This window comes from Rhinichthys klamathensis, unplaced genomic scaffold (assembly GCF_029890125.1).
Source record: "Rhinichthys klamathensis goyatoka isolate OS25496 unplaced genomic scaffold, OSU_Roscu_1.1 h1tg000185l_1, whole genome shotgun sequence".
NCBI classification, from domain to species: Eukaryota; Metazoa; Chordata; class Actinopteri; order Cypriniformes; family Leuciscidae; genus Rhinichthys; species Rhinichthys klamathensis.
The window spans coordinates 806,792-822,873 of record NW_026606713.1 but is presented as its reverse complement, the minus strand read 5'-3'; the positions used below and the strand labels follow the sequence as shown (position 1 = coordinate 822,873).

Sequence of the window (16,082 nt, the reverse complement as noted above, 5' to 3'; positions counted from 1 at the left end):
TGAATCTCCACTAGCAAGAACAAGTCTCTCAATTTCCAGTGGATCTTTTACCTGTAAAGACAAACAAATGGAAGAATGAATCTATCAGATGCAAAAGATCAGGAGTTTTTAATCTTTTAAATGCCAAAATGATAATCTCCAAGTGAGAGACCCTGTCCTAAAATTTAAAAGGCATCTATACAGTTTCTTGTATAAAGAGCCCATTAACCCAGTGTAAGTATTTAAATGTCTAAAATATTATTTGGAAAATATTTAGTTTCTATTAAGTTACATTATTTAAAAAAAAATCCAACTCATTATAATGTTATTATGGGTGTAACGTTTCTCTGTTTAAAAAAAAAAAAAAAAAAAAAAAAAAAATATCGAACCGTACCGATGTCCACCCATGGTTCGGCACGCACTTGCACCGCGGTTCATCTCAAATCTGACGACGCCTAGCGATCTATATGGTTTGTTGAAAATAAATAAAACAGAAAGACAGACAGAGTTAGGCTAATGTATGTTTCTGTCGATGGATCCACATTATGGCTTCCCTTAAACTTCGTTCAATGCGAGTGCCGTATGCTATAATATGACCAGTCGTTTTCGCCATCCTAACTCAGGTGTTGATAGTGCGCAAGAGACCTGAACAGCACACACTGCTCTCTGTGTTTAAACTAAACTCATTTAAGCCTTGCCAATTTAAACATTCAAGTGAGAAGATTTGTGCGGAAAGTGTGTGTACAGAGCGCAAGTATTGAGTTCTCTTTCAAGTCTTATGTCTTAACAGGGCTCCAGACTAACTTTTCCACTGGTTGCACTGGTGCTACCAACTTTCTCAGTTGGTCGCACCAGCATATGATTTGGTCGCACCTTTTTTTTTTTTTGCTATAATTATAAGGAATTATAAGGTTCTATCTGCGTTCTGAGCAGTTTTGAGATATTGAGCTTCAAAGTTTTTGCATTACATATAGGAAAATGTATATGGGGAACAAGCTTCTTTCAAACATGAAAATAACAGGGACCCTAAATGTATTCTAAATATAAAATATCAAAATCCTCTCAAATTTGTAAATGTTTTTTTTTGGAATGGGTCAAACGCAGATAGAACCTTCTAATTCTAAAAAAAAAAACTTTTCGCTTAGAATTATAAGGTTCTATCTGCCAAAACATTATTTGAACATTAAATATAAAATTAATGTTGTAACAATGTCTCAACATGTGTTAGAAAGTAATATTTTATCCTTTCTATGACATTTATTTCATATTTTTTAGCACTTCCGTGTATTTAGGACATTTCAAATTAAGCAAGGTAGGTCTAAATATTTTGTCCAGTGCAGAATCTTAATTTCCGTTACCAATTTGGTGGGTAATTAAACACATTATTGCAGAAATTGTTACTTTAATCTTTCTTTTGTTTAGACAGAAAGCAGCTACTGTAATACATCTGAGCAGGACTTTATTCCAGCTAAAGTGGGCCAGGTGAAATGGCTTTCTCTCTAGACATCAGTATGGCTGAAATAACATGCTAACGTTTATTGTTGTAATTAAGACCCCATCAATGAAATTGTTAACTATTTGACCTTTAAGGCTTAAAATGGTAAAAATTAAGACATTTTAAGACTTTAAAAACTACAAGAAAATCGACATGCTTCAGCAAATTAATTCATAAAGTTTAATAATCATTGAAAAATGATTCACTGACTATATGATCACAAAAAATGTCAGACTAATTTTTTAATCACACACACACACACTCTCTCTCACTCACACACACACAGTCACACACACACACACACACACACACACACACACACACACACACACACACACACACACACACACACACACACACACACACACACACACACACACACACACACACACACACACACACACACACACACACACACACACACACACACTTTCACACACTCGCGCACACACACACTTGCATGTTAAATGTTTTTTTTAAATATTCAATTTACTCACTGCATATTTGTATAATTCAGATAATAATAACTATAAAAATAATAGTTATTAATAATAACCTCATTGATAATTAATAATAATAACCAATACACTATAAAGAAAATGGCCAAATTGAAGCCACTTCATAACACTACACAATTTAGTGAATATTTAATTTACTGTAAATGTATAGCATTATGCCTTTATGGGGTTTCTTTTTGTCTTCAAGGAAAAGTTGGCGACATGACATATAAAGTTGATTCTGATTGGTCCTCTTCTGTGCATTCCAAGTGCTGATTGGCTCACGCAGATAGAACCTTATAGAGCCAAGTTAGAGTTCGATTTTGTAGATAGAACCTTTTTGTTTTTTCAATAAAAAGTCCCACAATGTACACAATTTAAAAAAACACATCACATAATGTAAATAAGTTGTCACAGAATAAGAATATGTGAATAACTCAATTTTGACAAAAATGTCAGATAGAACCTTATAATTCCAAGGGGACGACATGCCATGGGATTAATCAATGCATGCTGCTGAATAGTGGTTTTAATGGACCAAGGCTAGCAAAGGCTTTCTGGGTTGCAGCAGAAATACCTGTAATATATTAATTATCATTGCCAAATTTCAGGATTTTCATGGATTTTGGACAGTAATTTTAATCTATAATTTTAAGCATTTTACATTTGAATTATATACAATCTATCTATTTACATTTGAATCATATTCTATCTATCTATCTGTCTGTCTATTATCATCTTTGTATCTTTTAAAAATCATTAAACATTCAAATGTATGCATTACATTTTAAAAGATTAGAGTATTATAATAAACTGATACAGATTTTTCGTTACCAAAGTTTATAGTTGTAACAAAAAGCAGAAATCTCACACTCCTTACCTTCTGCATTTTATAATAATTTCCTTTTCCTCTGTCGAGCGATCATGAGAGTAATCGCTCGACAGAGGAAAATATAACCGCTGAAAAGACGTAGGAGGAGGGGGCTCTGTGTTTTGTGAGACCATTTTTATATGCCTTAATTCGTGAATTCGTAATTGGCGCGTTTCACCATCAGTGTGCAATGCGCGTGACGTCTACGTTCGTCAATAAATAAACTGCACGTGTCTTGCGGAAGAACATTGTAGACGGAACTTCTCTATGGCGAGTCACGCAGGCACTGGGCTACTCCGCACCGCAGCCGAGACGACCCCGGGATAAAATAGTCAGAATATAAACACTTATTATAGGCGTACCGTAGTGATTTAGAATAAGTCAAAAACACGGTTTGGAAAATGGATTCATGATGTAGCCTACTCGTTCATTTTGAACATAAGTTACGGACTGCAGCTGCTGATACAACGGCGCTCTGTTGCACCAGCGTCCACTCGCACAAATGCGACCACATAACATTTTTACTCGCACATTCTCAAAAAATGGTCGCATATGCGACCAATTTGGTCGCAGTCTGGAACCCTGCTTAAGCGAATTTAAACAGTCAAGAAAGAACGCATGTGTCTCAGTATTTTGGATCCGTGCATTGTCTTAAAGTGACAGCAGCCTAATATCCCTGCGGTCTGCCTTTTTAATGTTAATCAAACAAGGAAATCACTAACTGCTCTTGAATGAATAGCTTTTGAAAACAAGGAAATCACTAACTGCTCTTGAATGAATAGCTTTTGAAACATTAATAATGATTAATCTTTATTTAATTTATAAAGTGAAGATTCTATGCAATGTTTTTTTTACATTTAAACTACTTTATTCAATTGCTGTACCTAAAAACTACTGTTAGATACCTAAATAACCAGAAGAGAACTGTTTATTTTATTTGCATCTTTGCCCTATTGTATTTTTTTGTGGTGTTGCTTGTAGTTTGATTATTTGTTCGTATTTTCTTTATTTTTATTTGACAGTAGTCCTTTTTTCCCTGAACATGGCACCAAACTGTACCGAAACCGTGAGTCTAAAATCGTGATAAAAACCGAACAGTTAGTAATTTGAACTATTATACCCCTCAAAGTCAGCCAACAACAAAATATATTTTTTTAATCTAGCGTTTATTTATTTTAATAAAAATTTTGAATATTTATTTGAATTATTTTATACTCTTTCTGTAAACATTTCCACAGACACTCTAGCCAGGGTTGCCAGGTCTGCAAAACAAAACTAGCCCAATGGCCAATCAAAAAGAGTCCAAAACTAGCGCAATGGCCAAACAAAAACAGGCCAAAACTAGCGCAATGACCAATCAAAAACAGCCCAAAACTAGCCCAATGGCCGTTCCAAAACAGGCCAAAACTAGCCCAATGGCCAATCAAAAACAGGCCAAAACTAGCGCAATGACCAATCAAAAACAGGCCAAAACTAGCACAATGACCAATCAAAAACAGGCCAAAACTAGCACAATGACCAATCAAAAACAGGCCAAAACTAGCACAATGACCAATCAAAAACAGCCCAAAACTAGCACAATGACCAATCAAAAACAGGCCAAAACTAGCACAATGGCCAATCAAAAACAGCCCAAAACTAGCACAATGACCAATCAAAAACAGGCCAAAACTAGCGCAATGACTAATCAAAAACAGCCCAAAACTAGCGCAATGACCAATCAAAAACAGGCCAAAACTAGCCCAATGGCCAATCCAAAACAGGCCAAAACTAGCCCAATGGCCAATCAAAAACAGGCCAAAACTAGCACAATGACCAATCAAAAACAGGCCAAAACTAGCACAATGGCCAATCAAAAACAGCCCAAAACTAGCACAATGACCAATCAAAAACAGGCCAAAACTAGCACAATGACCAATCCAAAACAGCCCAAAACTAGCGCAATGACCAATCAAAAACAGGCCAAAACTAGCACATGACCAATCAAAAACAGGCCAAAACTAGCACAATGACCAATCAAAAACAGGCCAAAACTAGCGCAATGACCAATCAAAAACAGGCCAAAACTAGCCCAATGACCAATCAAAAACAGCCCAAAACTAGCACAATGACCAATCAAAAACAGCCCAAAACTAGCACAATGACCAATCAAAAACAGGCCAAAACTAGCACAATGGCCAATCAAAAACAGCCCAAAACTAGCACAATGACCAATCAAAAACAGGCCAAAACTAGCACAATGACCAATCAAAAACAGCCCAAAACTAGCGCAATGACCAATCAAAAACAGCCCAAAACTAGCCCAATGGCCAATCCAAAACAGGCCAAAACTAGCCCAATGGCCAATCAAAAACAGGCCAAAACTAGCACATGACCAATCAAAAACAGGCCAAAACTAGCACAATGACCAATCAAAAACAGGCCAAAACTAGCACAATGGCCAATCAAAAACAGCCCAAAACTAGCACAATGACCAATCAAAAACAGCCCAAAACTAGCACAATGACCAATCAAAAACAGGCCAAAACTAGCACAATGACTAATCAAAAACAGGCCAAAACTAGCACAATGGCCAATCAAAAACAGCCCAAAGCTAGCCCAATGGCCAATCAAAAACAGCCCAAAACTAGCACAATGACGAATCAAAAACAGCCCAAAACTAGCACAATGACCAATCAAAAACAGGCCAAAACTAGCACAATGGCCAATCAAAAACAGGCCAAAACTAGCACAATGACCAATCAAAAACAGGCCAAAACTAGCACAATGACCAATCAAAAACAGGCCAAAACTAGCGCAAAAACCAATCAAAAACAGGCCAAAACTAGCGCAAAAACCAATCAAAAACAGGCCAAAACTAGCACAATGACCAATCAAAAACAGGCCAAAACTAGCACAATGGCCAATCAAAAACAGCCCAAAACTAGCACAATGACCAATCAAAAACAGGCCAAAACTAGCACAATGACCAATCAAAAACAGCCCAAAACTAGCGCAATGACCAATCAAAAACAGCCCAAAACTAGCCCAATGGCCAATCCAAAACAGGCCAAAACTAGCCCAATGGCCAATCAAAAACAGGCCAAAACTAGCACATGACCAATCAAAAACAGGCCAAAACTAGCACAATGACCAATCAAAAACAGGCCAAAACTAGCACAATGGCCAATCAAAAACAGCCCAAAACTAGCACAATGACCAATCAAAAACAGCCCAAAACTAGCACAATGACCAATCAAAAACAGGCCAAAAGTAGCACAATGACTAATCAAAAACAGGCCAAAACTAGCACAATGGCCAATCAAAAACAGCCCAAAGCTAGCCCAATGGCCAATCAAAAACAGCCCAAAACTAGCACAATGACGAATCAAAAACAGCCCAAAACTAGCACAATGACCAATCAAAAACAGGCCAAAACTAGCACAATGGCCAATCAAAAACAGGCCAAAACTAGCACAATGACCAATCAAAAACAGGCCAAAACTAGCACAATGACCAATCAAAAACAGGCCAAAACTAGCGCAAAAACCAATCAAAAACAGGCCAAAACTAGCGCAAAAACCAATCAAAAACAGGCCAAAACTAGCGCAAAAACCAATCAAAAACAGGCCAAAACTAGCGCAAAAACCAATCAAAAACAGCCCAAAACTAGCCAAATGACTCTTCCAAAAAAAAAAAAAAATTCTAATTGCCGCAACCATTTAAAACAGTGGTCTCAAACTCGCGGCCCGCGGGCCGTGTGGCCCCCTACTTGACATTAAAGTTTAATGTTAGTGCGGCCCGTCGTTGCGTGTGCCGCGTTTTATTCTTTTTTTTTTTTATCCCTTATGGGCTACCATAGATAGTCTCGTGACAGCTTACGGTGGGTTTGTTGTCAATAGTTGTCATAGACAACCGCGAAGTACAAACATACTGCGCCAGGAAAAAACGAGCGCGTCGCTTCAATTATGAGCACGCTTACCGCGCGCCTACATTTGAAATAACGAACTTGAGCGCGCAAAATATGTGAGCGCGATATGTGAACAGGCCCCTTGGCGAGCTACCACCAATCAGGCCACGAGCAACTGGTAGCTCGCGAGCGACGTGTTGGAGACCCCTGCTCTAAAACAATGTGAGAATAATCATTTTGAGCTTGTAATATGTGTCCAACAGGTTGATAAGAAGGTTTGTTTTGATTTGTGCAGTCAGTAATTTGAGACACTATACATGTGTAGAAAGAATTCAATAAGACGGGCAGACATGACTGCAAATATTTGTATTTCAAAAGCAATAATTGTTTTTCTAAGTATAATAAAAGGAAATGTGCCTTCCAAAAAAAACATTCAATATCATTAATGTGTTGTATAAAGAAAATAAAAAGGACATAAGCAAATATAAATATTAGGGCTGTAACGATACACCAAACCCACGATTCGATTCGTATCACGATTTTTGACCCACGATTCCATTCGTATCGCGATTCTATCACGGGGGCGTGGCTTGAGGGGCCACTTAATATTTATATATAGCGGGGCTTGTGGTGAAAAAAAGAGATTTTGAGAGAAGAAGAAAAATACCGGTATTTTTATTGAATAACATTAGGAAAAACCTGTATAATCGAAACAGCAAAGAACAATAATAACTATGCAAATTATTAAACTATACTAGGCAGTGTAGGCTGCTGCTTTTGGGTTGTGTTCTGTACTCCAACTAAATTGATTTCGGGATGGTGCCGTAAGATATGCATCTGACCACCAAAACTTTAAGATTAAACAAGACGGTTCATTCATATTATTATAAAAATGGGAGAATAGTAAAGAAGTGTTTGGAGAAGTGGAAATAGTAATTTAAAGATGTGGTAGTTCTCAGGGCCTGAATTTCGTTTTGGAAAATGGGGGGGAAATCCCCCCTTTAGATGATTCTCATGGGGGGGGGGGATTTTTTTGTTTGAGGGGGAGAAAGGGGGGGCATTTTTTCCAAACAAAATTATTACATTTATCTTGCCTAAATGTTTGCGCTCATTGCATTTTTACAATGGGGTAATAGCCTTGTTAAGAATTTACACATCACAAGGAAGCTTGATTTAAATTGTTTAATTAAATGTATTTTAGTCCTGAATAAATTAAATACATAGGCTATTAATCCTGATTCCTTTAACTTAAAGCCATCTTTTGTTGTTTTGACAACAAAATTAATGACAGACACATATGGCTGCCGTCACTTTAAGAGCTAGTGCACGGATCCTGTGTTCATTATACTGGCATGCGTTTTATGCTTATTAAAGACAAAACCGACTATATTTAGAGTATAGCCTACTCATAAAGACCGAAATTGACAATTTTGTGTGTTAAAGCAATATAATCCGCGAAAAATAGTTACTAGCCAGCTGTTTTTGAGGCGGATTTTCTATGAATGTCCGCATAGAAAATAATCTCAGAGAGCGCGCGAGCACTGATTAGTTTAAAATCGCTTGAATGTTTAAACTGGTAAGACTTAAAAAGACTTCAGTCACGATGCACTGCTGGCCCGATTGTGCAAGTGAATATTCCGTCATGTCTCGACCTTACAGTCTATGGTCCCGACTCCACAACGCGAGTGTGTATTATCGCCGCAGCGCTTGATGCCTGCCTTGGACAACACATTATGAGAAGAGATAGAGGACGAAATGGGAGACCTGCGGGAATGATTAGAATTATGCGCAATACCCGCGCCGAAATTCGAGCCCTGGTTCTGGACAGGAAGGATAACTCTGGGAGTTGGAAGGGGTGTGATCGCGATTCATCCTTCTCACATCGCGATACAGGATCGTGGACCTGAGTATCGCGATTTCGATTTTATATCGTGTATCGTTACAGCCCTAATAAATATCACAAATATGTGTTATAGACAAAGAAAGTTTGTAAAATGAACTTCAACTGTCAGAAGGACAGCTCATGAAGAACCAATCCTGTACAGAAAGGAATGTTCAAATTCAGAGGAACAGTTCAGAAGAAACGTTAATAATAAATATTGAGAAGATTGGATCAGTTGTGCTCCTTTTTTGTAATACTTGAATACTATTTTTTTGTGGAATACTTGATGCTGCCCAGCCTGACCCCGACTCTACCTCCAGCGGCCCCCAGTTAAGTTAAGTTGAGTTTGAGACCCCTGATTTAAAAGTATCCCAATTCTGTGGGAAAACCGCAGACTTGGCAACTTTAGCATTCCTTAGCGTTAGCTAGCATTCCTAGCCCAGTTTGAAAACCCCTGCAATAGATATTGAATGGAGTTAATAAGTCTTACAAATAACTAGGGGTGTGACCTACACTGGTCTCACGGTTCGGTTCGATTACGATTATCATGTCATCGATTCAGTTCAATTCGATATCACGATGCATTACGATGCACCGCATCCTAAATTTTCCTTCAAAAGTGATGTGTGCGTGCGCGCGTGTGTTCGCCTGTTCGGGAAGTCGCAGTGACGGACACAGTGACATTCCAGTTTAACTTTCAAGGGCGTAAAGCCTGTTTATGCCATTAAGAAAATGAAATTCTGTCAAATCAATTTTGTTTTAAAGAAATGTTCATTTAAAAGCAGCGCTCATTCATCAGTGTATAATGTTACCATTAGAAATGCGCGCATCAACCGTCGTCGAGTACGCTGTTGAAGGTGACGATCATCCATTTATAATCACGCGTAACAACAACAACACAGAATAATTTTTATTTGACCATCAGGTGCGGATACTTAAATCAGAGAAAATTATGATTATGGTGGATGATTTGTAGGCTATCTGGCTGCGGATTCGGAAGACGTTGGAGCTCATCCGCGTACTCTAAAGCAGTCAGACTCTGCCAGGCGTTAACAGCTCGCGGTGAAAACGGCTAACGTGGTTTATCAAGTTAGTGGTATTGGAACCTCAACCTCAACCGCTTGGAACCTCAACCGAGGTGGTACCATTGAATTGAGCCGTACCGTGCAGTGGAAAAGCGCAACAACACTACCTGTAGTGGTGCTGGTCACGCCATTGACAGTTCCCTCCACATCGGTCTCGTCCTCCGCGTAGCTCATCATAAGGCCTCGTTGTCGGTCTGTCAACATCCTGGACAGGAGACAAACGGATGGATCCGTCATTTTAATGTTCAACAGTGACATAAAACATATGTAAGAAGTCTTACTTGGGGATTTTGATCTTGACGTGGACGTAGTGGTCACCGTAACCATAGCCGCTGACCCGCGGGATACCTTTTCCAGAGAGCCGGATCCTCTGGTCGGTCTGGATTCCAGCTGGGATCTACGAGAACATCCACTGAGTGAATGACTGTGTTTACATGCATGACCATATACTAAAACTAATCTGAATATTCTTATGTTAACGTCACCAAGATGTCCCACCGAGAGATTGACGGTCTCGTTCAGTCCTTGCGCTCTGACCGTGCCGCCCAATATGGCCTGAGCCACAGAGATACTGACGTCTGAGTGGATGTCAGCGCCGTCTCTCCTGAAGATCGGACTCTTCTGGACCTGAGAACATCGACACAGATGATTAGCATAGAGTACACAAGCTGGATCTGGGATTATACAGCCCCTGCTAAATACAGTCTATTCAATGGAAACACTTGACTATGAAGCATCACTGAATTTACTTAAGCTGGACTGTGACGCTATTTTCTTCTATATCTGCTGTAAAGTAAAGCAGAAACAAACTTTGTTGCACTATTTTCCTGTTATCACTGTTAAGCTACTTTGAAACAATCTGTATTGTAAAAAGCGCTATATAAATAAAGGTGACTTGACTTCACAGGGCTCCCTTGTAAAAGAGATTTGAATATCTCAATGGGACATCACCTGGTAAAAAAAAAAAAAAAAGAAAAAAAAAAGGTGACTTGACTTCAGTCTTCAGGAATAAAAGCACACAACAGATAATTTAGGTCTATATAGACGTGACAGTCGCATTGTTAACAAATATTAGTGTTATTTTCGTAATCAGCATCAGTCAAATCAGCAAATAAAAAACACTTATTAGTCAACTTTTTGTCTGTCTCAGCAGCATTTAACGCTTTTCTACTGTAAATTATAAATGTTTGGATAGAATTTACTGGTACCACATAAAACAGTAAATTGGAGCTTCAGTTTGAATGCCGTTTAAAAAAAAATCTGTTCAAACAGTAAATATATAATACAAGTTATCAGCAATTAATTAATAACTATCAAAATGTATAATAAATATTATTAAGTTTTAATAAACATGACTAAATACATACATTATATTAAAATAAACTAAGATAAAATGTTTTTATTAATTGCATTATTTGAAATATTAATTGCAAATTGCATTAGCAAAACAATTAAAAAGTTGAATTGAAACATGCACATGAATTTGAAAACATCTGGTTTGTTTCCTTTTGCTTCAATGACAGCAGCACTTAGACTGATTTTTTTTTGCAACATAGAAATAGCAGTTTTTGATGTTTTAGAATGCCAAAATATATTTTTTATTTCAGATTGTCAATGTAGACTCAAACTATTGAACAAAACTGTCCTTATATAAACGCTGTTCAATGCTCGATTCTGATTGGTTAGCTAATGATCTACGGTGTGCCACTAGTTCCAGAATCCAGAGTTCCATATTGCTTCGCCAATTGATTTTAGTTATTTCAAAGGTAATTTCAGTCATTTAGACATTTCAAAGCTATTGGCGGAAGTACCTGCTTTTCACAGTGTTCACACCACATAAGCTGGGAATTATTTTAGTTATAGGAACGCCTGTTGGGAGGACTAACTCTTACTTTAGAGTAGGATGTAATCGAGCACAATAGGAACTACCAGTAACATAAGTGTATGGTGATTGGCTGAATGCATGCCATAACAAAACACAGGCACCCACCATTTTTGCAACCAGGAGGGGGAATATTTAATCCTCTGGGGAACGGCCCTGTTGGCTAGTTCCTATAACCAGCTGGTGCGAAAGCCCTTCATGTAATCACTTGGCGTGCTTATAGACTTCCTAAAACCTCAACGCAGTGATATACTCACTCTGAACGTAATGAAGATCTCTTTCTTCCCCACCGGCATTCGGACCGTCTGCCCATCTTCAATTCCTGAACAACACAGTAAACAAAAGCTCAAAACTCAACTCCTCCACCGAACCGGCCTCACTTCCCCCAAAGACGACCGGCTAACTCACCAGCAGGAACAGGCACCGTGACGGTTCTCCTCTGTTTGGTCTGTCCCGTTCCTCGACACGCCGTACAGGGCGACGTGATGACCGAGCCCCTCCCGCCACAGCGCCGGCAGGTGGACCGCATCACGAAAGGCCCCGTGTTCACCGTCTCCTACAAGGACAAACGCTACGTTGAGTTATTGGACATGCCTAAATGACTGGACGCGCTCGCGGGCGTCACTTACCATGCCAGTCCCGTTGCAGTTCCCGCAGTGCTGGACTTTAGATCCGGGCTCATGGCCTCGGCCGCCACAGCGCTGACACGTGCCCTCGACGCTGACCGTAATCTCCTTATTCACTCCTTTGGCAGCCTGAGCGAACGTGAGCTCCATGACATACTGTTAACAAGCAGAATAGAGTGTTTGTGGATATATAAGAGCATCAACTGACAGAATCACGGAATCCAGGGGTAAAAATGGAATTTACTGAATAGCGCGGAATGTCACGGAATTCTGCCAATTTTGGAATAACAAATCAAAATTAGGGCCGTACAGTAAATCAAATTCAAATTGTGATAAATTTGCAAAAAGGACTGCTATTGAAATCTGAAGTCTGCATGTTTTGTGTGTTTCTAAGTGAATGAACGGCACAGTTTGGTCTCCTATACATACTCAAGTACGCTAATGCTAGTGGTGTTTTCAGCATCTGACTATATGAACACATGAACATCTCCAGAGCTGCTCTGAGAGTTAACAAAATTTTATTTCATCACTTCAGTTGGAAAAACTATAAAAACTTTTAGCACAACACATACCCCACAGAAACTCAAAGGTCTTTATAGGGAGTTTCGCACCGGAGGAACCTTTTCATAGTTCCTAGAACCATTGGCGGAAGTTCCCGGATTTTGCCGTTTTCGCACCACAGGAACTAGGAACGATTTTAATTCAAGGAACTCCTTTTGGAGGAACTCATTTAGCTCCTATTTCAGAGTCAGTCTAAACCAGCACTATAGGAACTATCCGTGACGGTGACGTAAGTGTACGCTGATTGGCCGAATGCACGCGAAACACCAGCACCATTTTTTTTTTTAAAGCTGTGTAAACAGATTATAGTCTATACATTTACTCCACAAACTAACTCTACGAACATGGAAACGGTGATAGATGGACCTCTTAAACTTTACTCTAAGGAGGAAATCCAACGCAACTTCGAGGGGACCAAGCGAAACATGATTATGTATTTCTGCTCAGCTAGCAACACTGGCATCAACCACACGGCATACGCTACTAACCTTTAATTACTGTCTCCTGTCTATGTACAACAGTTCTATCTAATAACGTATGAGACAGGACTGTTAAACGGATCGTAAAATAATGAACATGGAGATTGCGGGCGCTGTGTGAGCGTTCTCAGCGCCTTCAAAATAAAAGTCACGACAACAAGCGCGGCTTACGTCACTTCAGAGTTCCTACTGGCGGAGCGAATGCAACCAGACAATCAGTAAAACAAAATAAAAAAAATCCAGTCAACTTGAAGAAATTATTATAAAAATACATTTTTATTGCATTGTAAAATCTACTTATCAAAGTAATAACAATAAAAATGTTTTAATCATTATTATGATATATTTGTGTTATTATTTTAAAGAGAATTATAAGAGATTATTCAAGTTTTAATTTACACAGTAAAGTTCTGTTGTGCAGCACTTATTTGACAAGGAAAATAAATAGTAGAAAACTGGGCAAAATAAGGCAAAATGTTACTTTTTCTTTTGATTGCATTTTTAATGAACTCATTTAGACATGCTTTTTAATGACTAAAATTGAATTTAAACCATCAAAACAGATTCAGAAATCAGAAAAAATTAAACTGAACAAAAATAAAAGTCCAGCTTCCGTAACACCGGCCACACAGAAAAACTATACATCTAGGAGAGCATATCTGACCTCTTGTGGCTGATCGAAGATGGCATTGAAATCCCCGAAGCCTCGCGTTCCGGAAAACTCCCCAAAGATCTTGCGGAAAAGCTCCTCTGGGTCGATGCTGGCTCCCCCGCCCCAGTACTGCTGATGTCCCGCGCCGGCCTGACCCGCATCGAACCCGGCGGAGCCGTACGTGTCGTACTGTTTCCTCTTCCCCTCGTCACTGAGCACCTGACGACAAAACATCAGCATCAACATCAACTGGACTCAGATATCAGAACAAGCTTTCATAGAGACACGCTTCAAACCTCGTAGGCTTCAGCCAGCTGCGCAAACTTCTCCTTAGCTTGAGGGTCTTCTTTGTTAGTGTCTGGATGATACTTCTTTGCCATCTGAATGGGGAAAGAACAAACCATGGTCAAAAGCTGGAAATTACACCGGGGCTAGTTGTCACACACTTCACTCCAGTGATTATTTAGTCTAAATTTACCACTGCTTTACCAAAAAAAAGAAGAAGCTATTTAACATTTCCATTGTTACTTCCCAGGAAAAGAGATACCCGAATAGTTGTGACAACTGGCCCAGGTTCTCACACTAGTCAGGTGTTTTACCTGGTAATAAGCTTTCTTAATCTCCTTCTGTGTTGCAGAGCGTGGGACTCCTAAGATCTGGTAGAAGTCCTGTTTTCTAGCAGGAGAGCTGGTGTGGAACGACATCTTGCACATGAGATGAGAAGAAGGGCCCACGGCTGTGACACACAATACTATAATTACTTATGATTCCAATTATGAACAGCATATTTACTATGGTTTTACTACTGTAACTAACATGCTGCAATTACAGTATTTTTACAACAAATAGCCTACAAACTTCAGGTCAGGTCCATTTTAAGGAACCAAATGGAAACAGATCTAAAACTTAGCAAAACACCACATCAGGACATAACTATCATACTAAGGGATATTTTGAAAATGCTTTTATTATTTTCTTCGTAATAATAATAATAATAATAACAACAACGCATGCAGACTCGTAAAGTGTGTTTATTAGTCCAGCTGACAGTCAGTGCTGAACTGCAACAAGGTCAGAGAAGTTTCTGGAAACTGAGCCAAACCAGGTCTCTGATTTCACATCAGATCCAAACTCTTATTCACACATTATCGATAGATAGTTCTTGATCAATGTGATTGTGTGCATGTATTGATCAGTGCTCCATGTTTGCTTTCTGACCTACATGTTGCAATTGAACGTATGGTAATACATCATCATGTCATCTAACATATGAAAGCTGAATCTATATCGATCAGTTCGGACCTGATTTTTAAACGCAGAGTTAGTAGTTTGTAATATGCAGTTGGATGCTCAGGCCTTCTCTCTCACCTGTCATGCCTCTCAATGTCACCGCGCTCCCGGCTCCTCCAGCGACCCCGACGCGCGTTGCCCAGAACTGCCGGCCCGACAGCGTCAAGACGCGCCTGTAGGCGTCATGCGCCCCGGAGATGAAGGGTGAGCAGGCCCGTGTGTGGCTGCAGGACACGGCCACTGTGATCCAGCGTGCGGAGCTGCGAGCCGCGGAACACGCCATCTTTGCCACTCACTCACTGACACGAGAGCGACTGCGCATGTGCACTGCGAGCGACACACGCATGCGCATTACTGTTAAGAGGGAGATTCTTGGTTAGCCTGGCCATTTCTTTATGGACGCATGTGAACTGAAATAGAGTGGACGGGCTCGTACAGTTGCTGTTATAAAGGCAAAATAATTAAAATATATCTATCTATTTTTAGAAATGTTTATTTATTTATTTACTGTTCGCTTACTTATGAAATATGTGAGTAAGCATGATTGAGAACGTCACACATTTGCAATGAGAAATTCCTTTTATGATGTGCATAACTGACTAAATGATGTGGTTGAACAAGTAGTTTGAGAATTTCAGTTGTGATCTGAGAAATGTACCAAATTGTGACCGAGAAAAACTGTAACATTCCATGTCATGCATGTCTGACAGATTTTAGTAACTGAATGGATAATTTTGCATGTGATGGCTCACACAATAAAATAATGTTTAGAAGTTGTGAAGAGTTTGACAATTTGTGCATGTTTGACATGTATTACTGTGCAAATTGTAGATAATTGTACTTACTTTTTTTCGCACACTATGTGCCAAAGTGAACAAAATAGGCTTATTGTTC

The 16,082-nt window shown here is 39.2% G+C and overlaps 1 protein-coding gene across 1 annotated transcript; it reads right to left on the bottom strand.

Moving 5' to 3' along the window:
- Positions 1-15,498, bottom strand: dnaja3a (DnaJ heat shock protein family (Hsp40) member A3a). The gene is made up of 11 exons (XM_056261742.1): positions 15,267-15,498; positions 14,498-14,634; positions 14,195-14,278; positions 13,911-14,117; positions 12,210-12,362; positions 11,989-12,136; positions 11,838-11,902; positions 10,197-10,325; positions 9,980-10,095; positions 9,806-9,903; positions 1-51 (listed from the first exon to the last, which is right to left on the bottom strand). Exons 1-11 carry the CDS (start codon positions 15,469-15,471, stop codon positions 29-31), a joined length of 1,365 nt encoding a protein of 454 aa, XP_056117717.1. The 5' UTR covers positions 15,472-15,498; the 3' UTR covers positions 1-28.
- Between the last annotated feature and the right edge of the window lie 584 nt (positions 15,499-16,082).